The 24,698-nt window shown below is 48.9% G+C and overlaps 2 protein-coding genes across 2 annotated transcripts in view; both read left to right on the top strand.

Annotated features, from left to right (window-relative positions):
- Window positions 1-5,738, top strand: part of PRDM10 (PR/SET domain 10) — a 34,495-nt gene extending 28,757 nt beyond the window's left edge. The window contains exons 19-22 of the mRNA XM_009952247.2: window positions 217-357; window positions 996-1,164; window positions 1,746-1,858; window positions 2,650-5,738. Of these exons, the coding sequence (XP_009950549.2) occupies window positions 217-357; window positions 996-1,164; window positions 1,746-1,858; window positions 2,650-2,886 (660 nt within the window). The 3' untranslated portion in view covers window positions 2,887-5,738. The remainder of the gene's footprint in view (window positions 1-216; window positions 358-995; window positions 1,165-1,745; window positions 1,859-2,649) is intronic.
- A 681-nt stretch (window positions 5,739-6,419) lies between these two features.
- On the top strand, window positions 6,420-24,316 carry NFRKB (nuclear factor related to kappaB binding protein). The gene is made up of 26 exons (XM_086476816.1): window positions 6,420-6,456; window positions 7,002-7,156; window positions 7,580-7,781; window positions 7,869-7,996; window positions 9,013-9,187; window positions 9,386-9,487; window positions 10,095-10,168; window positions 10,604-10,688; window positions 11,168-11,348; window positions 11,540-11,648; window positions 12,134-12,260; window positions 13,161-13,226; window positions 14,203-14,282; window positions 14,375-14,418; window positions 14,568-14,628; window positions 15,415-15,589; window positions 16,170-16,276; window positions 16,734-16,857; window positions 17,309-17,388; window positions 18,081-18,301; window positions 18,401-18,692; window positions 19,022-19,240; window positions 19,693-20,478; window positions 21,202-21,308; window positions 22,097-22,232; window positions 22,975-24,316. The coding sequence occupies exons 2-26, from the start codon at window positions 7,022-7,024 to the stop codon at window positions 23,098-23,100; spliced, it is 3,942 nt and encodes a 1,313-aa protein (XP_086332942.1). The 5' UTR covers window positions 6,420-6,456; window positions 7,002-7,021; the 3' UTR covers window positions 23,101-24,316.
- The last annotated feature ends 382 nt before the right edge of the window (window positions 24,317-24,698 follow it).

Genomic DNA, 24,698 nt, shown 5'->3' with positions numbered 1-24,698 from the left:
ACTGTCTTGGTGCCATGAAATCTCTTCAGTGTGCTTCCTTATCTCCCAGGAGTGCAGAGAGGGGAACCACGGGGTGAAACAGGAGTGCTGCATGGCCTCCCGAAGGCTTATTGTTCCAGACTTCGTTTCCATGGCTGCTTCTGCAAAGAATTTGAACCACTGTTCCTCTGCTTTGGTTTTTTTTTCTTGGTTTAAATTTTTATTTCCCCACCCCAGGCTACCTCACCTCACCAGTCCCAGCACTCCACGGTGGACGTTGGGCAGCTCCACGACCCCCAGACGTACACCCAGCATGCTATTCAGGTGCAGCACATCCAGGTCACAGAGCCATCGCCAGCGGCTCAGTCAGCATCGCAGGTATCTCCCTCTGCTCTTCCAGGGAACGTTCTCCCTACCAGTTCCGCTCAGAGGCCCCTTCCAAGCCCTACCCTACACCTGCTGATACAGGAGATGAGTCTTTTCTATGTCACTTAAAGGATCATTCTCACATGAACATCTTTGAGATCATTAAGTAGTTCCCAGAGGTTTCTAGGGTGTATGGGGGTGGTTTTGTCATGGTTTTGTTTGGGTGTTTTGGGGTGTGTGTGGGGGGGACTGGTTTGGTTTAGCTTTTCCTAAGAAGGTAGGGATAAATGGCTGGGAAAAGACAAAATTGCAGCTTAAAGTTTGAAGATTGAAAGACGTACTGGAAACTGGCATTCCTCGACTATTTGAAGTTCAGTTCTTGACGCTGTTCGGTAGCCTTTAGGCTCTAACCTCCGTTTGGTGCCTCAGACTGACTATGTAACCTTTGGCAAGCAAGGTCTCTGCTTGAGTTTCCTGGCCTCTGCTTACTAACCACAGAGTGAAGCAAGCTGGAGGAGAGCTTTGCGGTTCTTGTTCCCGATACGTTTTAGAACTCGCCCCTGTGCGTTCCCTTAGTAGGAAGGATATGTTTGTAACCGTGCGGAGGTATGCAGTCCTCAGTACACTTACACCTTTTTTTGGTTTTCTAGGTTGGGGGTCAGCCTCTGAGTCCCTCCTCACAACAATCTCAGCAGGAACTCAGCCCCTCACAGATGCAGACAACTACACCGACGCCCAACCAAGCCCTCCAGCAGCAGCAAGGATCTTCAGTCCAGCACACGTATCTCCCCAGCACCTGGAACTCTTTTCGGAGCTACTGTAAGTGTCAGCAGTACTGGTTGGTGTGGGGGACTACTATGTGCTCCGTTTCTCCAGCTACCAAATGGGATAGTATTTTCAGAGCTCGTTAAGCTTCGTGATTAATAGCCATAGAGATCTAACAAGACAAACAGTTTCAGACAAATGGAAGCGTTTGTACTAGGTCGCTAATGATCTGATAGGTGGTTTGGGCAGGTAGACTGGGCTCCTTTGTTCCAAGGAACTTGCATCCAGCAGGAATCGGTGTGCTGGAGAGCAACTTGTTCAGGTTTGGATGGATGCTTGAAGGAATCGCACCAAAGATGGGGGGTGACAGGAAATGATTTCTCGTGTCTATGCGGATCGGGATGGTAATCCCGTGATTTCTTGGGTGAGACCAGGATGTGCTGTCTAGGCATGAATTGCCAAGCCTGCAGCTGATGTCAGCCGGTAGAATGCTGTTGGGGCCTGCAGAGTTTCACAACTACCTGCACTTCTATTCGACAGTCACTGTTCCAGGCTTGAAATCGTACTGACATGATCTTTCAGAGTGAGTTTGACCAAAGGTCTTGATTCTCCAATTGCCTTTTTTTCTTTTTTAGCATCTGAGATCCAGATGATGACCATTCCCCAAGGCCAGTATGTGATCACAGAGACGGCTGTGGGTACACCAGTCACCACCGTCAACACAGGGCAAGTGAAAGCAGTTACTCAGGTAAGTGAAACCATCGCTGCCGCCTTCTTTCATCCAGAGTCATGTTGTAAACTTCAGGTTACAAAAGGCACGAAATAGTCTCTTGAGCTTCAAGGAAAAGATCAAATCAATATCAATTTTTTTTTTTTCTGAAATGGCATCACATTCTTTCGTGGTGATCAGAGTTTTCTGCATCTCCCCATTTACACGGCGCACGCTGCCTGGCCCTTGTATGTATGACTCGTTCAAGTTCAAAGTGTTCACTTCAACACGTTTGCAGGACAAGGTATGATGTAGTGGCATTGATTAGGCTTAAAAATATTTATGATTAATCTGTATCCATTAAACGGAATTTTAGAACAGTTTCTGGAAACATTTTGGTAGCTTTCTGTTACCTGGAGGACTAAAAAATAAGAGGAGTTACTGCTACCTCCCCTTGTAAGCAAGCCAGCACCAGGAGGCAGGCCGTTGTGTTGTGGTGATACTGCACGCTGGAAATGCAACTTCTGCTGGAACACATGGAAAACAGAATAAACTTGATGAAAATTGTTGTTGCTTTTGATTTGTAGTGATGGGTTAATGGTGTAATTAGTTGGACATTCCTAAGCTATCCAAATGCAAAGCAGCCCAACCTACTTCACAACAAAGACAAGGGTCATGCTGCGCTCAAACACATTCAAACGAAATAAAACTTCATTGCAAAATCCCTTGTTCGTACCAAAATGTCTTCCAGCAACAGGAAAGTTACAGAAGATGCAAAATTATTACATCTTCGTTTTTGTTTTGTTTTTTTTTCCATGTTCCCCATGCAGACTCACTATGTGATATCTGAAGGCCAGCCTGATCTGGATGTCAAACAAAGCTCCTCGCTCTCCAGCGAGGTACAGGTCGGCGTTCCCCAGCCCCCAGCCCACGCGGATACCTTGGAATCGCAACCGAGCAGCCAGCAGCAGACCACCCAGTACATCATCACCACGACCACCAACGGGAACGGCGGCAGCGAGGTGCACATCACCAAACCCAGAACTTTCTCAGCAGAACACGAATGAAGGAGCCTCGCGGCGTCGCTCGATTGTACGTGTCACCTCCCCCCAGATCTGTGGGTATCCCGGGACTCGGTACGTTTCCAAGTATACGCTCACTTAACTTCAACTAAAACCTTGGAGCTCTTGTTAATGCTTTAAGAGGGTTTAAGTCCCCGGTGACCGTGAAGAAATACCCTCAAAATCCTTCTGGGATGCTATTTTATGCAGCTTTTAACAAAAAGGACAAGAGGAGAAGCGAAACCTCTGCTTGCTCTGGACTTTATTTTTGGCATGTCTGCTGACCCTAATTTTTCCTTTTTGGAAGTGTCTCCAGTAAACAACTTTTTTATTTCGAGTGTATGGGGGGGAAAAAAAAAAGCTTGCTTCACTGAAGGCTAACCAGCAGATCATGTTGTATGTATATTTTTCCTGGGAGCTGCTAAAGAGGAGTCATGTAAATCGTCAGAAGGTGGCAGAACTGCTTCCTCGGTCTTCGTTTCGGCAGCCAAGGTGAAAGGGAACAGAGCAGCTCAACGCCAGCGGCCTGCCTGGAGGGAAAGAGCAGCGGCAGCAAAGCGGCGGCTCCTTGCAGGGACGGACATAACGATGAAGCTGTGAAGATGTGCCCAAGCAGTCCATTAAATTATTATTCTTCCGACCCTCGAGAACTGTTTACGTGCTGTCTGCCCTGCCCTGTTGTACCCAGCAGCTCCGGAAAGGAGGACAAGTGCACTCTTAAACCCGTGTTGTTCGGAACAAACCGATGGAAATCATAGTAGCGCGTAAGGGTGGCACGGAGCCACTCTTTTCCCCTCCAGGATTTGCAGGGAAAAAACAGCATTTTTGCCTGTAAAAAAAAAGAAGGGCTCAGCTTAGCCTGCACGGCAGCTTCTGCTGTGACCTAAAGAGAGTTGCACCGGGAGAAAATGAGGGTATGGGGGCGCAGTCTGAAGAGGCAGGGTCGTTCGCTCTGGTGCCACCTCAAAGTGGACGTTTTTGCCCTGGAAGACTGGATGGAGGCTCCAGTGTTCCACATAAACTTGTTAACAACGTGCTGTAATTCCTTCGGACAGTTCTGGGAAATGACCAGCCCTGGCCTCAGGAAACACCCCAGAAACACACTAGTGGACCACTATGTATGGGACACAGGAAGCCTCCTGTGAGGGCCGCCTGCTTTGGGAGACCTGGCCACTGTACAGGATTCATGTCACGTTTAGGGACCAGGAGAAAGGGAAAGAGCAGGTTTACCTCTGAATGCAGTGTATTTATTGTTTATTTTACATAGCTCTCCTTCACAGGTCTTGTTGGTGGTTATTTAATGCATTCTGGTATTAGCAAGACTATGGCTACAGCTCTGACTCCTGATGGGATTTACTGTGGATGTCTCAACCTCCACGCACTGCCTGAAAACTCGTCCCAGAAGGTCTGTGCAAAATGGGATACGTTAATTTATAAAGCAAAAGCAAAGGAGGATGTTTTGTCTTAATGGCCCTGGGGAGTAAAGAACTGAGATGTTTTCTTGATTCGTTTTCTCTTGTGCTGCACCGAGCGTGGATGTGGGACACGCTTGGCCTTTACTCCCGCAGATTTAGGTGAGGATTATCCATGTGAGTGGGCGCTGCAGATGCTTACAGCTTGTGCTGTCAGGCCTTATGCTCCTAGACGTGAGGAAAACTTCACACTCGGAGTGGACAAGAGGAAGTCTGGTGACTGGCAGGCAAAGGTATTGCTTTGGTAATGAACATGTCTATTCATATGCCACGGAAATAGCGACCGTGTGTGATAAATCGGATTGAAAACACTGGCAAGCTTCGGATTTGTTTTGAGGTAGCTTTGAAGTGTCTTGCCAAAACGCAGATTAACTTGTGCCTGGGATTTTAGCTTCTCTTGCTGTACCACTGTAATGAGATTGGTAAAGTTAAGGAGGACCAGAGCTCCCGTTGGGGCAAGTTGCAGTGATGAGTGACTTGAAATTCAGCCCAGAGCAGGGTGGCCAAGCGCCAGCACTTGCCACAGGTTGATTTGGAGTCGTGTTGCTGAGGGCTTCTGCGTCACGACGCTGGGTGTTGCGATGTTGTTGGTGAGATCTTGTCTTGGCGCTCTTCGGCCTGCTAGAGGGTTTAGGAACGAGTCAAAAATGAGGTGAGCAGTAGGAGGAGAGGAGATTTGGAAATGGGATATTCCAGGTGGATACTGCCCTACAATTTCAAAGTCTTAAAAGGCCTATAGTCTGTAGAGTTGAATATCAAAATTTGTCCCTTTAATGACACTGCAGCTGTGGGGTTTAAACTAAATGTTTTGCTCTATTCACCTTTGGAAAGGGTCACAGAATGAGGATGACGGTAGCAGTTCTTTAAAGCTGAAAACTATACCATGTTCCCCAAAACAATTGTAAAAGAGGCTCTTTGAACTCAAGTCTTCTACTCCGTCGCACAGCGACAGCGTTGTACCCGGTACCCATGTGAAGCGAGTCGCCGTGTCCCAAGGTGAACGAACGCCTCGTGGCGATAGAAGCGTACCTGGAACTGGAAGTATTGCGAGTAAGGAACTGCAGGGGTGGCACAAAGGGCAGGGGCCTGCTCTTGGAAAGGTCACACACACACACAAAGACAAGTTTGCATGGATTTTTTTTCAAAATTTCTGCAGTGCAGAAGGTAGAGGATTAATTATTACTATTTCTGAACCAGACCAACCCAAAGATAATGTCCCACAGCAGCCTAACTCTGGAGTCCTCTTAGTCGCCTGCAACGGTTTTGCCCAAAGCGGGGCACTGCTGGGGACCCTCCTGAGGCCCAGCACTGTTCCTTGTAGGTGTTTTGGGTCAGATTCTGTGTTTTCCTGGAGGGAAAAGAAGGAAAAAAAACCCCAAACAAACAAAAAAACCCTAAACCACAAACCCCCGCACCCTTGTTTGCACCTCTTGGACTGCTCGGGTTGTTTTGCTCTGCCCCTTCTCTTATTTAACTGTATGTTCGTTGTACATTCGGTGACTGTTATTGTGTTCATAGTCTTGTGCAACCTGGCAGGTGTAAAAAAAACTCGACATTAATAAATCTTTTTTTCTTTTTTTTTTTTTAAAAAAAAACACCCTGGCTTTGACTTATCTGTTCACGGCAGTGGCCCAGTGAAACGGGGCTTCGCCGTTCTCGCGTGCTAAACGCCGCATGTCGCGAAGGGCTCTGTCGCGACAAGGCGCGAGTTCCCCCTCCCGCCCTCAGGCCCGAGCGCGGCCGGCACCTCCCTGAGGAGAGACACGCACTGCGCAAGCGCCACGGGGCCAACGCGCAGGCGCGGCGACTGGCGACCGCCTTCCGCCTTCCGGTGCGGGCAGCGTGCGGGGGCTTCCCGCCCCGCCCCCGGCCCGGCCCAACGCTCGCCGCCGGGGCTGCGGGGAGCGGCCCGGGGCCGCGGGGCTACCGCCTACCTCCGGGGCGGGCGGGGGTGTGGGGGGGCGCTCCCCGCCCGCACAGCCGGTGCTCCGGAGCGGCCTCGCCGCGGGGCGGGGGCGGGTCTCGGCGTGGCTTCGCCTCCGCGCGGGGAGAAACGCGGGGACGCGCCGAGACGCCGGTGTCACGCCCAGAACCAGCGCAGCGGGTATGAAACGAGGTTTTTTTTTCTATGGCTTCCTGCTGCCCGACCCTGTTGGAAAGGTTTCTTTTGTTCCCCTGTGGATTTATTCCGCGCGGTCGACGGCGTTTTCCTCCGGGGCTGGAGCTGCGCAGCGGTTCCAGGCGGTGCGTGAGGGGAACAGGGCGCTTGGCCCAGCCGGGGCTGCCCGGTCCGCCCCACAGCAGCCCTGCCTTAGGCCTGCCCTTCGCTTTTGCCCGTTAAAACAGCTTTCACGGTTCTAGGTGCGAGTTTTTCGCGGTGTTTGTTGACATCAGCCCCTGCAGGCGGGAAGCCAAGGGGAATGGGTCACCTGTACTTCCCACTCCGCCTGTACACGCTGGCTGGAGAACTGTTTCTCTGTTGGCCTGACTCGTGTTGCATTTGAACAGTAAATTAGCGCTGTAATATCGTACCTGTCTCCCAGCCCGAGTCGGTAGCTGGAGTTTAAACAACCCCTTCATCAAACTTGGGCTTCTCAGTCATTCCTCAGCTGGGGATGTACCTGGGTTTGGGAATTTTTGGTTCTGCAGGAGCCGGGAGAGGGTGAAGCATGGACTCTCTGGATCACATGCTCACGGACCCCCTGGAGCTGGGGCCCTGCGGGGAAGGAAATGGCACACGCATCATGGAGGACTGCATGCTGGGGACCACCAGAGTCAGTCTGCCTGAGGACCTTCTGGAGGACGTGAGTAGCGCTAAGATACTTTGCCTTGATAAACAGTATGTTTAACTCCCTTTGTGGGGCTTACAGAGCAAACCAGAGAAGGGAAGTGTTTCTGACTGTCCCCAAAAGGTGTCAAAAAGGGCTTTGATTAATCTCTGGGAAACTTCTTTTTAAACCGTTCTGTTATCTTCTTTTTCTAGATAACAATCTGTCTTATTGTAAACACGCCTTTGGGAAGGTTTTGTTTGTTAGAAGTTTTGATTTTCATGTTGCCAACAGTCCCGTTAGTTTCCTGGCCTTTCCTCTTTACGTTCTGCGTTTGGTGAGACGCTGCCTCCTGACTTGTGTAATTTAACCACAGAAAGCCTTAAAAGCTAGGGAACTGTCAAGGACGCAGATGCATTTTCTTCGCTATCGTTTTTTTGCCTTTTTTTTTTTTTTTAGCCCGAGATCTTCTTTGACGTCGTCAGCCTGTCTACGTGGCAGGAGGTGCTGACAGATGCGCAGCAAGACCACCTAAAAAAATTCCTGCCTCACTTCCCTGAAAACAACCGAGAGCATCAGAACAAACTCATCTCTGCGTTGTTCAGCGGAGAAAACTTCCGCTTTGGAAACCCGCTGCACATCGCCCAGAAGCTCTTCCGAGGTCAGTGAGCGTCATAAACTGCGGTGTGGTTTCCTGGGGTGAAGTCCTCAACTAGCCATTAATGGGGTTTTTACCTCTTTCTCACAGATGGACACTTCAACCCTGAAGTGGTGAAGTACCGGCAGCTCTGTTTCAAGTCCCAGTACAAACGCTACCTGAGCTCTCAGCAGCAGTACTTCTACCAACTGCTCAAGCAGATCCTGGCTTCCCGCAACGTGAGTGTCTTCGGGGCACGGTGGTCTGGAAGAAACAGGTTGTCTTTCCAACACAGCTTCTTGGTATTTGTGCATTCACGGTTTTCAGAGGGCTTTCCTGTGACGGATGCTGCCTTTCTGGTTTCCCAGGGACCGTTGTGGGAATACTAGAAATGTGGTTGTGTCTGCAGCTTATGGGTTTTGAAACTCTGGTAGCTCTTCCTTGTGTCTAGTGCCTTTTTTCCACGCCCACCTCGTCTCCTGCTTCCTGCCTTTGCCCCTTCACACCTTGCTGTCCTGGTAACAAGTCGTTCTGCCTTCCTTTTCTACCGTTTCTGTCATTCTGAAAGAATTAAGGTTGCTAAATATGTAGCTGTTTGAATTCCCCAGCTTCACTGGACCGGCATAGAATAGAGACAAACCCCGTGATGCCCCTAACCCCCCGATGGAAGTCTTCCTCTGTGGGTGCTGTTGGCAGCTAATTGCTGCCAACTGAAATGCGGTCGTCCTCAGTACTTTCTCGCTTATCGTTTCGTTGCGCTTAGGCGTTGAAACACGCAGGGGTGTGGATGAAGATGAAGGTCTGTCTTTATAAAGCGCCCCACAGCGATATGGGAGACAGGAAGGAAGTGTGTAGGAAGTTATTTTGTAGGAAGTTGTCAGAGGTAGAACGCTTTCTTCAAAAGAGACGGCATTCCGTGTCTGTGTTATGTATTTGGCATGGAAACCGCCCGAGCGGATCTCAGACCCCTGGTTAGGTTCACCTGAACAGTCCACATACAGTGACGGTGAGGTGTTACTGTGGGTGCAGAAGAAGGGCCAGAAATTTCTCCTGGCTTTGTTCCCCCTTTTAAATGTTGTTCTGAAATGCTGGGTTTAAAGTTTCCGGTGTGGCAGATACTTTGTAAGGGTCACCTCGTGAAGAACCGAGGTGCTCAGCGCACCAGCTCCGCGTGGTAAGTTTGCTGAAAGCGTGTGAGTTGAGCTTACAACGCCGCAGCCGAGAGAGCTCGAGTCACACGTCTCTCCTCTCCCAGCACTTGCTGGATTTAGCTAGGAAAGGGGGCCCCGACATGACCCTCAGGAGAAAGCACTTCGCGCCGACGTACGACGTGGAAGAACGAGACAGGCGGACGCATCGGCGCTACTTGAAGATTCTGAGGGAGGTGAAAGAAGAGTGTGGAGATACTACCTTGTCTTCTGATGAAGAAGGTAATGCCCTGGACTGAGCTAAAGACTTGAGGGGTGAATGGAGAAAGACAGATTTTTGGTGTGGGAATAGTGTCTTTGATGGAAGAATGGAAGCTGGACTCCAGTTTTGTTGGTCGTGATCTAATGAATCAATCAGATCGTTATGTAGAATTGGTGCTAGGCCTTGCAGAAATACATTGGGTTTTCTCTTTATTTTAGATCTAAGCTCCTGGCCTCCAAGTTCTCCAGCGCGTTGTCGGAGTCCACCAGTTCCCCTGAGAGTGATCCCCACGTTGTCGACCTTGGACATGAAAACAGCCGGTGAGAACCAACCCAGGGCTCGATACAGATTTAGGGCTGAGAATTATTTTAAGACCCTGCAAGAAATCGGTTCGAAAACCTGAAAACCTTGTTGTTCGATGGGAAATCCTGTTATGCTTCGTTTTTGCAGCTTCTGAGACAGTTGGCTCTTCTCCCAGTCTATTTAGCCTTTTTCTCCCTGGAAAGCTAGTATTTTAACACAAGGATCTACAGGTTGTGTAATACTCCTGATGCCTCTTGTTAGATTTTGCCTTTGATGGTTGAAGCATTGGCACAGTCCAGTTTGAAATATTTCGGTGTATGTGCCGCGGGAAACCCTCCTAAGGTTTCTGTAATCACGTCTGCCAACCCTTCGTGCGGCGCATCTGGTTCGCGCTTCTTTGCACTTCCGTGCTTGCGTCAGCAACGAGATCTGACGACCCGAGGCAGAAAGCATTGAAATAAACGGGTCGATTAAAAGAATGAAACTCAAATAAGGAAAATTTGGTTACCGATATTTGCGGACTGTTGAAAGCAGGAGTGGCTAGAAAGTGGCGTTCTGAGAAGTCTGTAAAGTGGCACTAATGGAAAACTGTGCAAATAATCTCTGACTGTTTCTTCGTTGCAGACAAGATAGAACTTGGGGAAAGTGATTTGAAGATGATGTTGAAGAAGCACCATGAGAAACGGAAACGTCAGCCTGTAAGATGTCGAGAAGTCTGGGGGGGGTTGGGGCTGCATTTTTAACGGTTAGCCGTAAAACTCAGGGTACTTCTGGGTGGCAGAAACGGTGGCTGCTTTTCTGGGTGCCACCACCCTTCGACCCTTTATGGTAACCTGTATTTAACGGCCAGCGCCTATATGCAACTCCTTTATGCTTCTCTGTTTCGAAGGACTTGGTAATTTTAATGATGTGTTTTGGAGAGACAAAATTTTGGGTTTGGGGGTTGGAAGACTTCCCGACTTCTGTTGCAGTAAATAACTTTATATGCTGTATATATAGTATAAATAACTTTATACGCTGATCCCGGATAAGTTTGGGGCATTTCCGTACTTGGGTTATCTCCCGTACCCTTGTTGCTGTCTTAACGCTTCGTCCTTTCCCCGTTTTAATTGCGTTCCCGTCGTCCTCTGTAGGACCACCCCGATCTCGTGACCGCAGACCTGACTCTTGAGGACATTATGACTCGAGTAAATGCTGGCAGGAAAGGGTCCTTAGCAGGTAGGTGGCTTGGACACGGTACTTGTGCCCTGCATGAACGTGGGGCGTCCTGTGCGTGGGAGAAGCTGAGGAGGAAGGTGGTCTCGATAGGTTGTTGTGTCCTTGCGCTCTTCACAGAGCCGGCTCCCCATTCCGGGCTGGCGAGTCCTTCCGTTGTAGTCGCTCGCCGACAGCTCCAGTTTCCCCTGAAGGTGCTTCCAGCTAACGGATAAAAGTGAACTTGTATCTCTGCTCTAAGCAGTGAGCTTTGCCTTTCTGATTTCATATACGTTGGTTTAAAAATTAGAGGTTTTCTGTTAAAACGTTGGAGGGAAAAATGAAGATTTGTGGAAATAACTGGGAAGATGGAATGAATATTGCGTGAATGAGTGCACCCTACATCTGAGGATATGTTTAGATAGGTAGTTAGTTTATGACTGTCATTGAAATACGGGAAGAAGCTTTCTAATTGTTCTTCTTACCTTCTGTCATATCTAAAGCCTTGTTCGACCTTGCAACCCTCAAGAAAAAGGTGAAGGAAAAGGAAGATAAGAAGAAAAAAAAGCTGAAGGTTGTTAAATCTGAGGTGGAAGATTTGGCTGACTCTCTTAGCAATGCAGATGGAATCCCACCGTTGTCTCAGGATCCTTCCCCCATCCCTCTGTCGTCTGTCAAAGAGGAGTAAGTGCTTCCGAGGGCTCTGAGCGGAGGGAGGGAGCAGTGGATGTTGCAGCTCAGATGTTTGTGGGGCTTTTGTGGGCTTTGCTTCTGTGCTGCTTGGGTTGTCTGAAACATGTGGTGTTAGTCTTTGTATGAGAAGGTGAATATTTACTCAGCGAACTTGTTCTGCTTGTCTTCCCTTTCATTTGAAGACCTCTTGAAGACCTGAAGCCATGCCTTGGGATAAATGAAATCTCTTCCAGCTTCTTTTTCCTTCTTCTGGAGATACTGTTTCTGGAAGGACCTGCTACTCTTTCTGTGGTAAGAAGCCACCCACTTATCTAGGAACCTTCGCAGAAAGCACAGTTAGGGGACAGGCGGGGTTTGTAGCTATGTAATAGTGATTTCTCTCCGGAGTTGCCCTGCTGTAAATTATATTAAGTCGTGGATTACACAATAGAGAAATGAAACCTTTTGGGAGTGCATACCACAGTCCGTTTTTAACGTGTTTCACAAATTTCATCTGTTGAATCTGCAAGTCTTTGCATATCCATTCCTTAGCTCATGCTTAGATATATTCTGTATATTCAGGGCAGAGATGGTGGGGAAGTTTTTTCCCCTTTTTGGTGTCTGTTGTCTGAGATACCATCTTACAGTTACTTGAACAAGTCGGGTAATTCTTTTTATATATAAAACCTTTTTTCCCTCTGGATAGGTATGGCTATTTTGTTTTTTTTCTTTATTAAAACATTCACCGTTTAAAGCGCAAGATGTTTAATAGAGTGGGGGTGTTTTTTTCTCTTCAGCTTGAAGATAAAGTTCTAGATTGGCAATCTTCTCCTGCCAGCGCGCTAAATAACTGGTTCTCCTTTGCCCCTAACTGGTCTGAGCTGGTTTTACCCGCCTTGCAGTACTTGACAGGTGACAGCAGAGGTAAGAATGGCTGTTAAAAATACTAATGGTGCTGGTACCTCAGTTCTGATCAGTGCTGGTGCATGTTAGAGCTCGAAACAGCTTTTGATTCCTCACTACAGTAAATCATTGTCTTGTTGACAGCGTTTCTGTGATAGGCTCTATGGCTGGCATTTCTCGATTGTGGGAGGCTTGTTCTGCACGTGGATAGTAGATAAGACCCAGCTCGATTCCCGAGTGTGTGAAAATGTGTGTGAAATTGCCGCTCGAGAGACAGTCTCTCCTGTTCAGATCCCGGGCTTCGGGCGGGGTGTTTGAAGCGGGAGGAAATTAGTCTTTTCCCGGAGCAAAGACGTTACGGTTGTCTTTGGGGAGAATAAAAAAAATAAAGGAGATGATGCCCTGAGCCTTCCACTGGAAACATGAAGCTGGCCCAGCTTTGACCTGGGGCTTCAACCAGCTCAGTTTAAGACATTCCTTTCAAACTAGATTACTCTGTGGTTCTCATTTGCTTAGCGGGAGGTTTTAAAGGCAGAGGCTGTAGATGACAGTGGCCTTTGCGTCAGGGAGACTTAATGTTGTCCATAATGCTGGTGAATACTCGTAAGTCCCGAGTTTGCTTCCCAGGAATAGTCACCGTACAGTAACGGTTTCTAGTGCCTCACAGCACGGACAAGATCTCATCTGCCAGCCTGTGGATGAAAGACTCGTTATCCTGTCCTGTTCTTGTGCTTGCACTGTTGCTCTGAGACACTTGCCTTCCCTTTGGGCAAGTAAAAATTGAGAGATGCACTTATGTAATCACTTGAAACGCTTTATCTGTTGTCAGGAGTCTTAACTCAGCACCTTGCATTGCAACAGTAGGATTTTGGGGGTTGGGCGATCGTATGACGACTCTGACATGCACAGTTTTCGTTGTAGATGTCCCTTCCAGCTTCTCACCTTTTGTTGAATTCAAGGAAAAAACTCAGCAGTGGAAATTGCTTGGTGAGTATCTTGTGCTATTCTGTGGTTTCCCCTGTAGTAAAGGTTCGTGGTTTTCTGCAGGACTTGCTTTTCAGCTTGCTACAGACCAGAGGGAAGGAGAGGCAGAGCTGTTAATTCGTTGGTTAGGCCTTGCCTTTTCTTTTAGCGGAGCGGAGGTGTGTTTTATTTACATTCTAGGTTTTCATAAGACATTAATATCAGCAGGAGACAGAATACTTGAGCTAAGGCACTGTATTTCTTCATGTTGCTGACCTAGCCACGTTTATGTGACCCTTCAAATCTGTCTGAACACCTTCCTGTTTTCCCTTCTGTAGACCATACCTTCTGATTGTTCAGAGTAATTATTAATTGTTACGATTATGTGCGAATTAAGCTTCTCTGTGGAGCAAAGCGATACTATTCCCACTTTTAGCAGTGGGAACCGAAGAGCAAATTAGTAATAAATGTGCCCGGCCTCGTACTGAGCGAACGACAGATTTCTTGTGTTTCTGTTCGTTCCTTGAGCTGCTGGGCAGAATTTTCTGTTCTTAACTATAGCGATTCTAGCGATCGTATTTTCAGGCTTAAACGGGCAGAGGTTTGGAGTCAGGAAGCTACTCCTCTGGTCCCCTTCACAGTTTTTGGTGGAGATTATGTAGGCACGTGTTTCTGCTCATGGACTCGGTGACTGGGGTTACATTGGAGAGTGGGAACCATCGGCAAGTATCAGGTGGCCGTGTCTGAGGCAGCATCTTGCCCGCTGTGGCAGGAGTCGAGGCACCATCCTTTGTGCCAGCGCAGGAGAATCGCTAGGTTTTAGCACCTTCGTAAGCCTGGATGTGTTCAAGTATTGAACTGCGAGGTGTGGAAGGTGCCTCGTGACTGGTGGTGCATAGAGGGGGGAAGGGAGCAGGAGATGACTGGGAAGTACAAGCAACCAACTTCATAACAAATAAAAGACTTCTGTTTCCTATTTTTTCCTGATTCCTTGGACTAGCGTCTTGCCAAGATCACGAGAAGGAATTGGCAGCCCTGTTTCAGCTCTGGTTGGAGACCAAAGACCAGACTTTTTTCAAAGTGAGTCAGAAAAAAAAAAAAAAATCACCTTCTGGCAGCGCAAAACCCGATGGAGTTCTGTCCAACGCTGACATTTCTCTCTTTTTCAATAGGAAAATGAAGACAGCTCAGATGGGACAACACCAGTTCCCAGAGTGTAAGTGTATGATACTGCTGGAAAGCTTCTTTGTGTTATCAAATGCAGAAGGATGTGTAGAAAGGGTGAGGTGACTAGTCCTTTGGGATGGTCTTTGGGACTGTTGCGGGCCTGCTCTTGCTCAGAACTGATGGTGACCTTTGTTTCAGAAGGACTGACTATGTAGTCCGACCTAGCACTGGAGAGGAGAAACGTGTGTTTCAGGAGCAGGTGAGAATTCATTTTAAACGCAGAGGTTGAAAGAGTTGGCCACTAGAACAAGAGAATTCGCGTGGGATGGCGGGTTTATACTCTGCACAGACTTCGCTGATGTAAAGAATTAGCGTGTTTCTTGTGCCTTGAAACAGGCCTTGCGTGAAACTTGCTGACAACATAGCCTAGCTGCTTACTTCAAAACCACCTGTATTTCCAATGCATATTGGGCAAAATTAATTGAAATCGGCAGTGCCGACCTTTCTGTCTCCTCTGCCATCCCCCAGCGTTTGAGGATGACATCTCTCTGTATTTTTTGGGCATGTGTGAGTAGAAGCAGAAGACAAGTGGCAATAAATGCACCCGTACACTTAGTTATCTTGTCTGTAGTAGATGCAAGCGTGTGTCACAGGGAAAACACACGATGTCGAGAATATCCAGGTTAAATTTTGGAACTCGTGTCTTTCGCCAGAATAGAGGAGGAAGAAAAAGAGCTTCTTGTTGCCGGGGGAAGGCGTGTTTGCTGGGCCAAAGGTGTTTCTCTGGCACCTCTCTAGTCTGTGCGGCTGCTTAACCATGAACCTGATGGGTTTGAATTTGCTTAGGTGGTGCTTTATATTCTGCTTGAAGTGGTTTGGGCTTGTCTTGATCCAAAATAAGTTTATACAGCAGTATTTGAGCCTTTAATTTAAAACAAAAACAACGATAACACCTTTATAACAACAATATAAACGGAGTTCAAGCTTTAAGACTTTGCATTATGTGTTTCCTGCTAAATTCGGTCCTCTCCATTTCCCAATACAGGAACGTTACCGTTACAGCCAGCCTCACAAAGCTTTCACGTTCCGTATGCATGGCTTTGAGTCAGTTGTTGGCCCTGTGAAGGGGGTGTTTGACAAGGAAACCTCGTTAAACAAAGCCCGAGAGCATTCTCTCCTGCGCTCAGACAGGCCGTCATACGTCACCATCTTGTCCCTCGGTAAGGTGATGGTCAAAAATTTTTCCTTAAGAAAGAGAAGGGCTCCCCTGACCGCCCCAAACAATGATTTTAGGAGTCTACGTTATAAAGGGAAAAGGTGGGCAGACTGGGATGACACAAGCAAAGAAGGAGGAAATTATATGGAATAGAGGTGGTGAAATGCTGGGAGCAGGAATAACTAGAAAAGAAGGCGTCCGTGTCTTGCTGTCGATCTGGGAGAGAATGGGAAATAGAGAGGAGAGTCCACGGGGCTGGCTGAAGCTAGGCCTCGGGTAACTGGAGTCGCGGTTTCAGTACGCTGTTGGGAGGTTGGGGCGTTGCGAAATCGTTCTGGGGTTCAGTGCCGTTCCCCGAGGTCATCGCTCCTAGCCCAAAGCCAGCACAGTTGACGTGCTTTAAAATGGTCCTTGATCGTCTCTGCTCGTATCTCTGAGGGATCACGGGGGCTGGATTTTAGCGAGCGAGCGGGCACGACGAGAGCGGGGGATAAGAGGGCAGTACCGAAATGTGTGTGCCCGAAGTACCGTGACTACGGCTGCCTCGTCACAGCTGGAAGTTTAGCTCTGGTTTTGTGTTTCAGTTCGTGATGCTGCTGCTCGCCTTCCTAACGGAGAAGGAACGCGTGCTGAAATCTGTGAGCTGCTTAAAGATTCCCAGTTCCTCGCTCCCGATGTCACAAGTGCTCAAGTAAGTTGGATGTCATGTCTAGCTTCGGACAGATTCTCCTAAAAATAACCTGCACACACCCGGGAGTATTCAGCAGCTGAGGCCAAATCATTTTTTACGCTGCAAACGAGAGCTGTGTTCTGCTCCGGTGAGCTGCTGCAAATCTCCTCCGAACTCTGGATGGTGAAAAACCAGCTAGAAAAGCCACAGAATGAACACCGTGCCACGTAGCTGCTCACAGTTTAGATTCAGAAAGAGTCAGTTTTCAGAGCTTTCAGCTTTGGTGGAAGCTCCATGTAATCTAAGGTGGCAAACAGCGTCCTGTGCTGCAGCATCTGCTCGCAGCCAGTTCTGACTGAAATGAAGATGGCTGGCAGCTTACTCGGGTTTTGTGCCAAATAGGATTACTTTTCTATTCGTGACCTTCGGCTAGCTGAACCAGGGGCATCTCGTAATTCCATGAATTCTGAACTTGCAGGTTAACACTGTTGTTAGCGGTGCTCTGGATCGATTACACTATGAGAAAGATCCCTGTGTGAAATACGATATTGGACGCAAGTTGTGGATCTACCTGCACCGGGACAGGAGCGAGGAAGAGTTTGGTAAGCCTGGCTTGACGGTATCTTAAGAACTGAAAACATTTATAAATCTCTTGAGCTTCTTCAGTCCAGCTGGATAATGAACATTAGTCAGCCTAGCTTTTTCCTCTAATCAGTTGGCTGGTGTTAACCCATCAGCACTTGAATCCAGTCTTGCAGAGCAGCGTGTCAGTTTGAAGTATTTGTTTGAACAATAGCATCCCGAGTACAAGGGCTGCAGGCGTGCGTACGTACATTCACAACTTCTTTTCTGTCTTGGTTTCAGCCTCTTTGGCTAATTTTGCGTGGCATTTCTTTTCTTTCAATTCTTTCGGATTCGTTTCTCATTGATCTTTCTGTTCCGTGACTCTGTGTGTTTGGTTTCGTGTCTGAAGATGAACTTGGAGCTCTGAGTTGGCCTCTTAAATCAGTTCGCTTGTGTTCAGGAGCTCTGACCATTAACTTGTATTTGCAGAGCGGATTCACCAAGCTCAGGCTGCTGCAGCGAAGGCCAAGAAAGCTCTTCAGCAGAAGCCAAAACCTCCGGCTAAAATGGTAAATTTCTTTGCACACGTTTGCACAGATGCTTTTGGGATTGGGAAGGAGATGCGGGCTTAACTTAATCCATAAATGCTGCTTAGTGGCTGAGGAAAATCACCACGTACTTGAGGTGTCAGTTCATTATGTGTGAATCTGAGTGTTGGTCTAGCAGCAGTGCACAAAATGAAGAGAGAAAGAGGGGGTTTTTGCTCCTCCCAGCTTCCGCTTGTTGATCTCAGCAGAAAGGTTAATGGCGTTCATTTGTGCTCCCTATCTTAGGGATGGTCTTTCAGATCTAGTTTTGAGGTTGGTCTGTAGCAGGAGCGTGTGGAACATGTCTGCTGCTCTGCCCCTTGCCGCGCTGAAGCTGTCGGGGTTTGGATGTCTTTTTTGCTGTAGTTAATTGATATCAGATATCTCTAACGTAGCTGCTGTTGGCAGCTTAAGCAAGGTGGAAATCTGCACGTTACGAACGTTTGTCACAGCCGAGATGGACTTTTCCCTGTGAACAGGAGCAGCCGAATGCACCGGCCCACCTGTGGCCGCAGTTGAGGAAGGCAGACAGTTAGGGATTTCAGGATTTAGCACCGGGGTGTCGTTCATAACCGTACGGAACTCGGCGTAGAGCGCTCAGCCCGCTCTCTCGAGTGCAGCAATCAAACCCAGGTTTTGTGGAGCCCTTCATGCTTGACGTGGTTTCTTTGCAGAAGTCTAGTAGCAAGGAGAGCTCTGTGAAAGCACTCCCCAGCAGCACGTCAGAGCCCAGTCAGCTGAGCCTGAGTGACTCCAGCATGCCGCCAACTCCCGTGACTCCTGTGACGCCAACGGCACCGGCATTACCAGCAACGCCTATTTCACCCCCACCGGTGTCTGTGGTTAGCAAGAGCGTATCGAGCGCTGGGTCGGAGCCAGCAAAACCCAGCCAAAGGTACTTCTTGCGTCTCGTGTGTTGCTTCTGAATGTTCCTGGTTGTTTCTCAGTCATTTCCTACATTTTTGCTGACCTGCTGGCTTTATCTTTTCCGTAGTGTTCTTCTGGTATCATCCCCTACCATGCCGCAGCTCGGGACGTTGCTTTCCACAGCCCAGAGTTCACAGACCCAGCCGGGGCCGCAGCCACCTCCCACGCGGGTGGTAAGTCACACCACCTCCTCGGGACTGCCGCAGGTCCGGGTGGTCACTGCCCAGTCCAGCCTCCCCGCTGTGTCTCAGCAAGCCCCAGCGGTAACCCAGCAGCAGCAGCAGCAGCAGCAGCAACCTCCGTCAGTGCCTCAAATCCGCGTGCCGCCTGCAGCCACGCCGACCAAAGTGCTCCCTCAGGTGAGTTGGGCTGCGTGGAAATGGTGGAGGGGCTCTGGCTGCCAGTCTGACTTCTTGTCGTGTTTCGGTACGGTGCACAGGGATCACTTGCTCGCTTGGAACATGTGGTCACTGCAGGGCAGGAGCATAGAAACAGTTGTGCATAAATAATGCCGTTCGGCGCTCCTTTCTTCCTCCCTATTGCCTGTTTAGGTGGCGCCGTTCGATTGTGCATTGCAGTCAAAAGTCCGTAGAGCTTGGAGGCTATAAGGCACGAGACAAAAAGCAAATTATCGGTCTGCTGGTATTGTGTTAATCTGCTCACGGGCTGCCTCTGTGTCCTGCTGTAGGCTGTGATGACTCTGCCGGTAAAAGCTCAAACCAGCCCAGCGCAGGTGCAAAGACCGGGAAGCTCCGTGACGGGACAGACGGGCCTCACTGTGACGGGACTGTCCGCAGCTCCCAGCCCGGCTGTAAAGCCGGTGACCAGCTCTCCAGGCAGTTCTGCTACGAGCACCTCCTCCACCACCGTCATCCAGAATGTAGCTGGCCAGAATATCATCAAGCAGGTGAGAGAGGGGGAGAGACAAGGACCTGGGCTCCCCAACCTGGTTGTTTCCTGTTTGTTGTGACAGACGTGGGAAAAGAGAGTGAAAACTGTCATGCTGTGTGAATTACTGACCGTAGGGATTTAGGCAGGCTGCTGGTTTGGTGTGTTTGAGCCCCGTTTTCACGTACAGGTAGAAGATGTGTCAGTCCAAGGGTAACCATCCTCGGCTGTTGATCTCATTTTCGTTCAGCTTGTTTGAAAAAGCAGCTCCACGGTTATTTCGTGTTTTATACGGGTTTGGGATTGCCACCTGATAGGCAACCAAAACCGTTTTCAGTGTTTGGTCCTGAGTGCCGGCATTGTGGTGCTTCAGTTCGGACGGGAGGAAACACCCTGTTGGGAAGTTTGACTTGGACTGTGCCTTGGACTCCGTTCCTGGTTCGATACAGCCACTTCTCTGATCTCTTCCAGGTGGCTATTACAGGACAGCTTGGCATGAAGACCCAGCCGGGAAGCGGCATCCCGCTCACAGCGACCAATTTTCGGATCCAAGGGAAGGACGTGTTGCGCCTACCCCCGTCCTCCATCACCACAGACGCGAAGGGACAGACTGTGCTGCGTATCACCCCGGACATGATGGCCACCCTGGCCAAATCTCAAGTCACTACTGTCAAACTGACTCAGGACCTCTTCACGGCAGCCGCGGGAAGCGGCGCCAGCGGGAAAGGCATCTCGGCGACGTTGCACGTGACATCCAATCCTGTCCAGGCCGCTGATTCTCCAGCCAAGACTAGCACGGCCACTTCTGCTTCTTCCAGCCCCGCTGGAAGCACCGTGGTTAAAGTGACTCCTGACTTAAAGACTGCAGAGCCAACGAGCTCCGCTTTCCGCCTGATGCCCGCTCTGGGCATGACGGTGGCGGAGCAGAAGAGCAAAGCCATCACGACGGTGGCGTCCACCGAGGCCAAGCCGGCTGCGACCATCAGAATCGTGCAGGGGCTGGGGGTGATGCCGCCCAAAGCTGGGCAGACTATTACCGTCGCTACTCACGCTAAGCCAGCGCCCTCTTCCTCGGCGGTGAGCGTGCCCGGCACGGTCCATACCTCAGCCGTCTCTTTACCAACCATGAGTGCCACAGTGTCCAAAGCGGTGGCCGTGGCCTCGGGAGCGGCTGGGACTCCCATAACTATAGGCACAGGAGCCACTGCTGTGCGGCAGGTACCCGTCAGCACTACAGTAGTATCTACATCGCAGGCAGTAAGTAGCACTAACCTTTTCCTGGAGGTGGGGGAGAAAGGGGAATGCTGAATTCAGGTTTACGCCTGAAAACTGGTCTTTACATCCAAAAAAGGCTCCAGTTTGGTACTGTAGGATGGGGGCCTGCAGCTCGTTGCGTGGCGTTGGAATTGCAGCTAAATGCTCGGTGACCAGAGAAGAGTCAGATACGTCTTCCCTTACCTCCGTGTTGCGAGTGAATGAAATAAACTTTGCTTATCTGAAGTCCTACCTCGTGCAGCTCAGCGTCTTGCCCCACACCTCTGCTATAATTGCCCTTGGAATGGTGTCAGAACTAGAAGTGCTTACTGCTTCTGTTAACTTTTTTTACTGATTTCCCCGTTCCGTGCGATTTTGGTGCCCAAAGCTGAAGGCACCATAAACCGGTGAAAGTTGCACCGGCTAATTGACATTACGGTAGTTTCCTAGGGATAAAAATCAGAGATGGATACAGCGATCCTTCCTGGAGAAACACTGTGGTGCAAAGATGATGCGGGCTTTTGGGGCTGAGGCAGCTGTGAAGTGAGAGAGGTGGAGGTGAATTTTAGCGAGCCTGAAACGGAGCGCAGATTTCATCAGCAAAGCTGCTGGTGGTGTCTGCTCCCAGGACTCCTAAAAAAGCAAGCCGAGTGGTAATTGCATGTTGTCACGTAGTTTCTCTGCTGAACTCCCCGCAGCTCCTCACGTGTTCTTCAACTTCTCTAGGGTAAACTACCAGCACGAATAACGGTGCCTCTGTCGGTCATCAGCCAGCCAGTGAAAGGCAAGAGTGTGGTGACGGCCCCCATCATCAAGGGCAACCTCGGGGCCAAGTGAGTACTTTGCATCTGGCAGTTTTGCTTTTAGAAATAGCCTGAGGAAGGTCTGCGTTCAGGAGGTCCCTGGGGGGCTGGCGAGCAGAGGGTGGGAGAGACTTGCGGTCCGTTAATAGATCCGTTAGTGGCAGGACACTGAATTAGTACGGTGCCTGGCAACAACGAGAATATAGTCTTCGTTTAGGTGCCCCGAGATGGAGGTCCTAGCAAATACACTGCAGTAAAAACGGTCTTTGCCTTGAAACCTGCTGTTAGATGAGTTTGTGTGTTTGAGCGAGAATTAACCTGGTGACATAACTTAACTAAACATAAAATAATTAACCTGGTGACCTAAAAATACAGGCAATCTGAAGCCGACTCTCCGTTACAGAAACTAGGGAAGTGTTAACTGCCTCAGTGAAAATTCCTCTGGCATTCAGATATTGAAGTCTTTTGGGCTATGCTTCCGTGACTTCTGGTCGTGTCTCCCTCGGTGAATATTTCAAGGCAGAACACTGTGTGCTCGGCCGTTTTCTGCATTCAGGTCTGACCAGACTAACCCAGTGATGTGCACGGTCTAGAATCGGAGGGTTTAATTCACGTGATAAAGCAATCCTCTATCATAGTGATAAATGTTGACATAAACTTGTCGCTTGTGTATTTGCCAGTTTTGTGGGGGGAAAACCCCACTACTGGAAGTGAGGTAAGTAACTTTAATCTCTTAGCAACCAAAGAGCAGTTTGTGAGTCTGAAAGATCTGGCCCGCTGTGCTCTTTACTAACCTTGCAACAATTCCCTTTCTTTAGCATCAGTGGATTAGGTAGGAATATCATCCTGACGACGATGCCAGCAGGGACAAAACTGATCGCTGGGAACAAGCCAGTGAGTTTTCTGACTGCACAGCAACTACAGCAGCTGCAGCAGCAAGGCCAGGCTACGCAGGTAAAGGCACCTCGAATAATCAGATTGTTTGCTTTCTTTTATGATTTAACATCTCCCTGAGGACTTTACACTGGGTACCTGGGGTTCCGTAAGAAGCACGGGTACGCAGCTTGGCTGTCGCGTCTGCGTTAAGCACGTGCGGTGCATCGTCTCCTTTACCTTCCCTCCATCCAGATGCAGGTTGAAAATGTTTGTGAGGCACTGATAGCGAATGTAAAAGCAAAAATCCTGCCAGGAGATGTTCCCAGCGGCTTGAAGGATTGTTTTTATACACTTGGCTCTTTTTGTAGTGCTTTGTGCTTTGGCTTCTGCCGGTCGCCGTTTCTTGAAGAAATTGCATCGCTGCTTGGCGTATCCCATCTTTCTGTCTGGCAACGGCGCGTTCTCTAATTCCCAAGATTTAATCCGCATTGAGAGCTGCTAGTTACAGGTCTGCAGAAGTGAAGTATCCAACGGATCCAAGTCCTCCTTCTGAAAACTTGTAAAAGCAGCCGGCATGTAGGTTTTTACTGAAACTAGTTTTTAGGTCTGCCTCGTTAATCTTGAGATCTCTTGGCCAGTAGCGGACGGAGCGATCTCCTTGTGACAGGTTCCGTTCTTGATTTTGGTGCTTGGTCTCGTTCATCTGAACTGATTGCTTGTTGGCGGCAGGAGCAGATGATTTACCAGCGCTTCAGAGCGCGACGCGTCACCAGGTGGTTCGTGGCAGGAGTTGAGTCATTTTTCTTTCCGTTTCAAACAGGTGCGAATTCAAACAGTACCGGCCTCCCATCTCCAGCAGGGAACAGTGTCTGGCTCGACTAAAGCCGTTTCCACTGTGGTGGTGACAACAGCTCCGTCTCCAAAGCAGACCCAAGATCAGCTGTGAGCGCTGGTTTGGAAATGGATTGCTTTCCAAGAACTTCCCTGAGTCTGGGGTCATCCTCCGTCCGACCACCCGAGACGACCTAACCACAGTCACCGCTAGGGGTTGGACTGGATTCTGTCGCGTTGCTTGTCTGGAGTCAGCGTTGCGATGTCTAGGTAGAAATGGCGCAGCAGAAGATGCTGTAGCTGCCAACCGAAATGTTTCGGTCCAGATGTGTAAAGCCAAGTTCTGTGGCGTTGATCGCTTGAGAAATGTCTTCCTTCTCTTTGTTCCCTTCCCATCCGAAGGGCTTTTTGTGACTATCGTGTCCGTACATTTTGGGATGTAGGCAAAGCAGTGGATCTTGGGTTTCCCTTAACCAGGGAAGCTTGCTCGGCAGGGGTAATTCAGGCATCTCAAAGTCAGGAAGAAGATGCCTCCCTTTGCTGGAGTCTAGCTGTCACTACTTTCGTAGAGGTGACTTAGGATGGTGGCGTGGACACCGGAGTTGGTTTGTGATGTAGCCTGGAAGTAGATCCCTAACGCACTCGGTGTACTATTTATGGACTTTTTAATGCCTCTGCCCTGTCTCCTGAGCTCAGACTTCTTTTGAACAGATAGCCACTTCCGTGTCAAATCTCTGTCAAAGGCAGGATGAGAGTCAAGACGGTTTTTGCTGTAAAAAAGCCAGTAACCGTGGGGCGGAGTGAGAAGCGGAGGAGATACAGGAAGTCATTGTGTGAACCAGTCTGTCAGCAAATGGGAATATCCCGGAAAAGAAAAAGAAAGTGTTCACCAGGAGGATCCTCCTTTAGTTTCCATCTTCAAATAAACCTTTTTATCAGTCAAAAAAAACTGTTGCTTGTTTTAAAAGTTCGGAATATGTTTTCAAATATGCCCAAGCTGTAGTCTCTTGGACTCAGAAGAAATATTTTAACCCGTGATCCTCGCCTTTAGTTTTGTTTTTACCTTTGCAATTTTATCTATGTAAATTGGTTTGAATTTTGCACATACCGGAGGTGAATTTGTGGCTGTTCTGACATGACTTTGAAGCTTTCTTGGAATGAAATCAGAAGATCTGTTGGACCAGGAGAAGAATAAAAGTGCGGAAAGCCTTACAAATCTCTCTGCCATCTCCTTTGGGTTTTGTACAGCTTGTTGTTCTGTGTACGAGGATTGTCTAGCTTGCCAAGCGCTAATAGATTGCCCATCTTCTTTGTGAGATGGTTCTTTTTAACCTGGTTTCTCTTGTCGTCTTTTTTTTGGGGGAAAAAAAACCCCAAACAACCCCGTGGTTTGCTCCGAGTTATACGTTATTGAATATTTAAAGAACCGGGTTGTACAGTTCAGTGCTCTCCCGTGCTGGCTGAACTGTGTGTGCACCTGAGCGGAGAAGGCAGTTTTCCTGGGCTTCGGGCTGCGTGTGTCGGTCTTTCTGTACAATCAGTAACCTCCTTCAGGGGTGGGTTGGAGGAAACTGGGTGTTTTGGTTAAAAAAAAAAAAAAAAAAGGAAGTGGCTAGCTGCCAGGAGGGCCCGTTGGTACACCCGTTTAAAAGGGAGCACTTGAATTACAGTTTTTATGCCTCGGGAGCAGAATTTGGAGTGATAAAGGTTTTC

This window comes from Leptosomus discolor, chromosome 22 (genome assembly GCF_034619465.1).
Source record: "Leptosomus discolor isolate bLepDis1 chromosome 22, bLepDis1.hap2, whole genome shotgun sequence".
NCBI classification, from domain to species: Eukaryota; Metazoa; Chordata; class Aves; order Leptosomiformes; family Leptosomidae; genus Leptosomus; species Leptosomus discolor.
Note: the sequence above shows the minus strand (reverse complement) of the source record. Positions and strands in the feature narration are given on the sequence as shown.

Coding starts and splice junctions, on each gene's coding strand:
- NFRKB (XM_086476816.1), top strand. CDS start 7,022: ATGGACTCTCTGGATCACATGCTCACGGACCCCCTGGAGCTGGGGCCC. Junction 9,188..9,385: donor CTTGTCTTCTGATGAAGAAG/GTAATGCCCTGG, acceptor TCTTTATTTTAG/ATCTAAGCTCCTGGCCTCCA. Junction 10,169..10,603: donor AGAAACGGAAACGTCAGCCT/GTAAGATGTCGA, acceptor CGTCCTCTGTAG/GACCACCCCGATCTCGTGAC.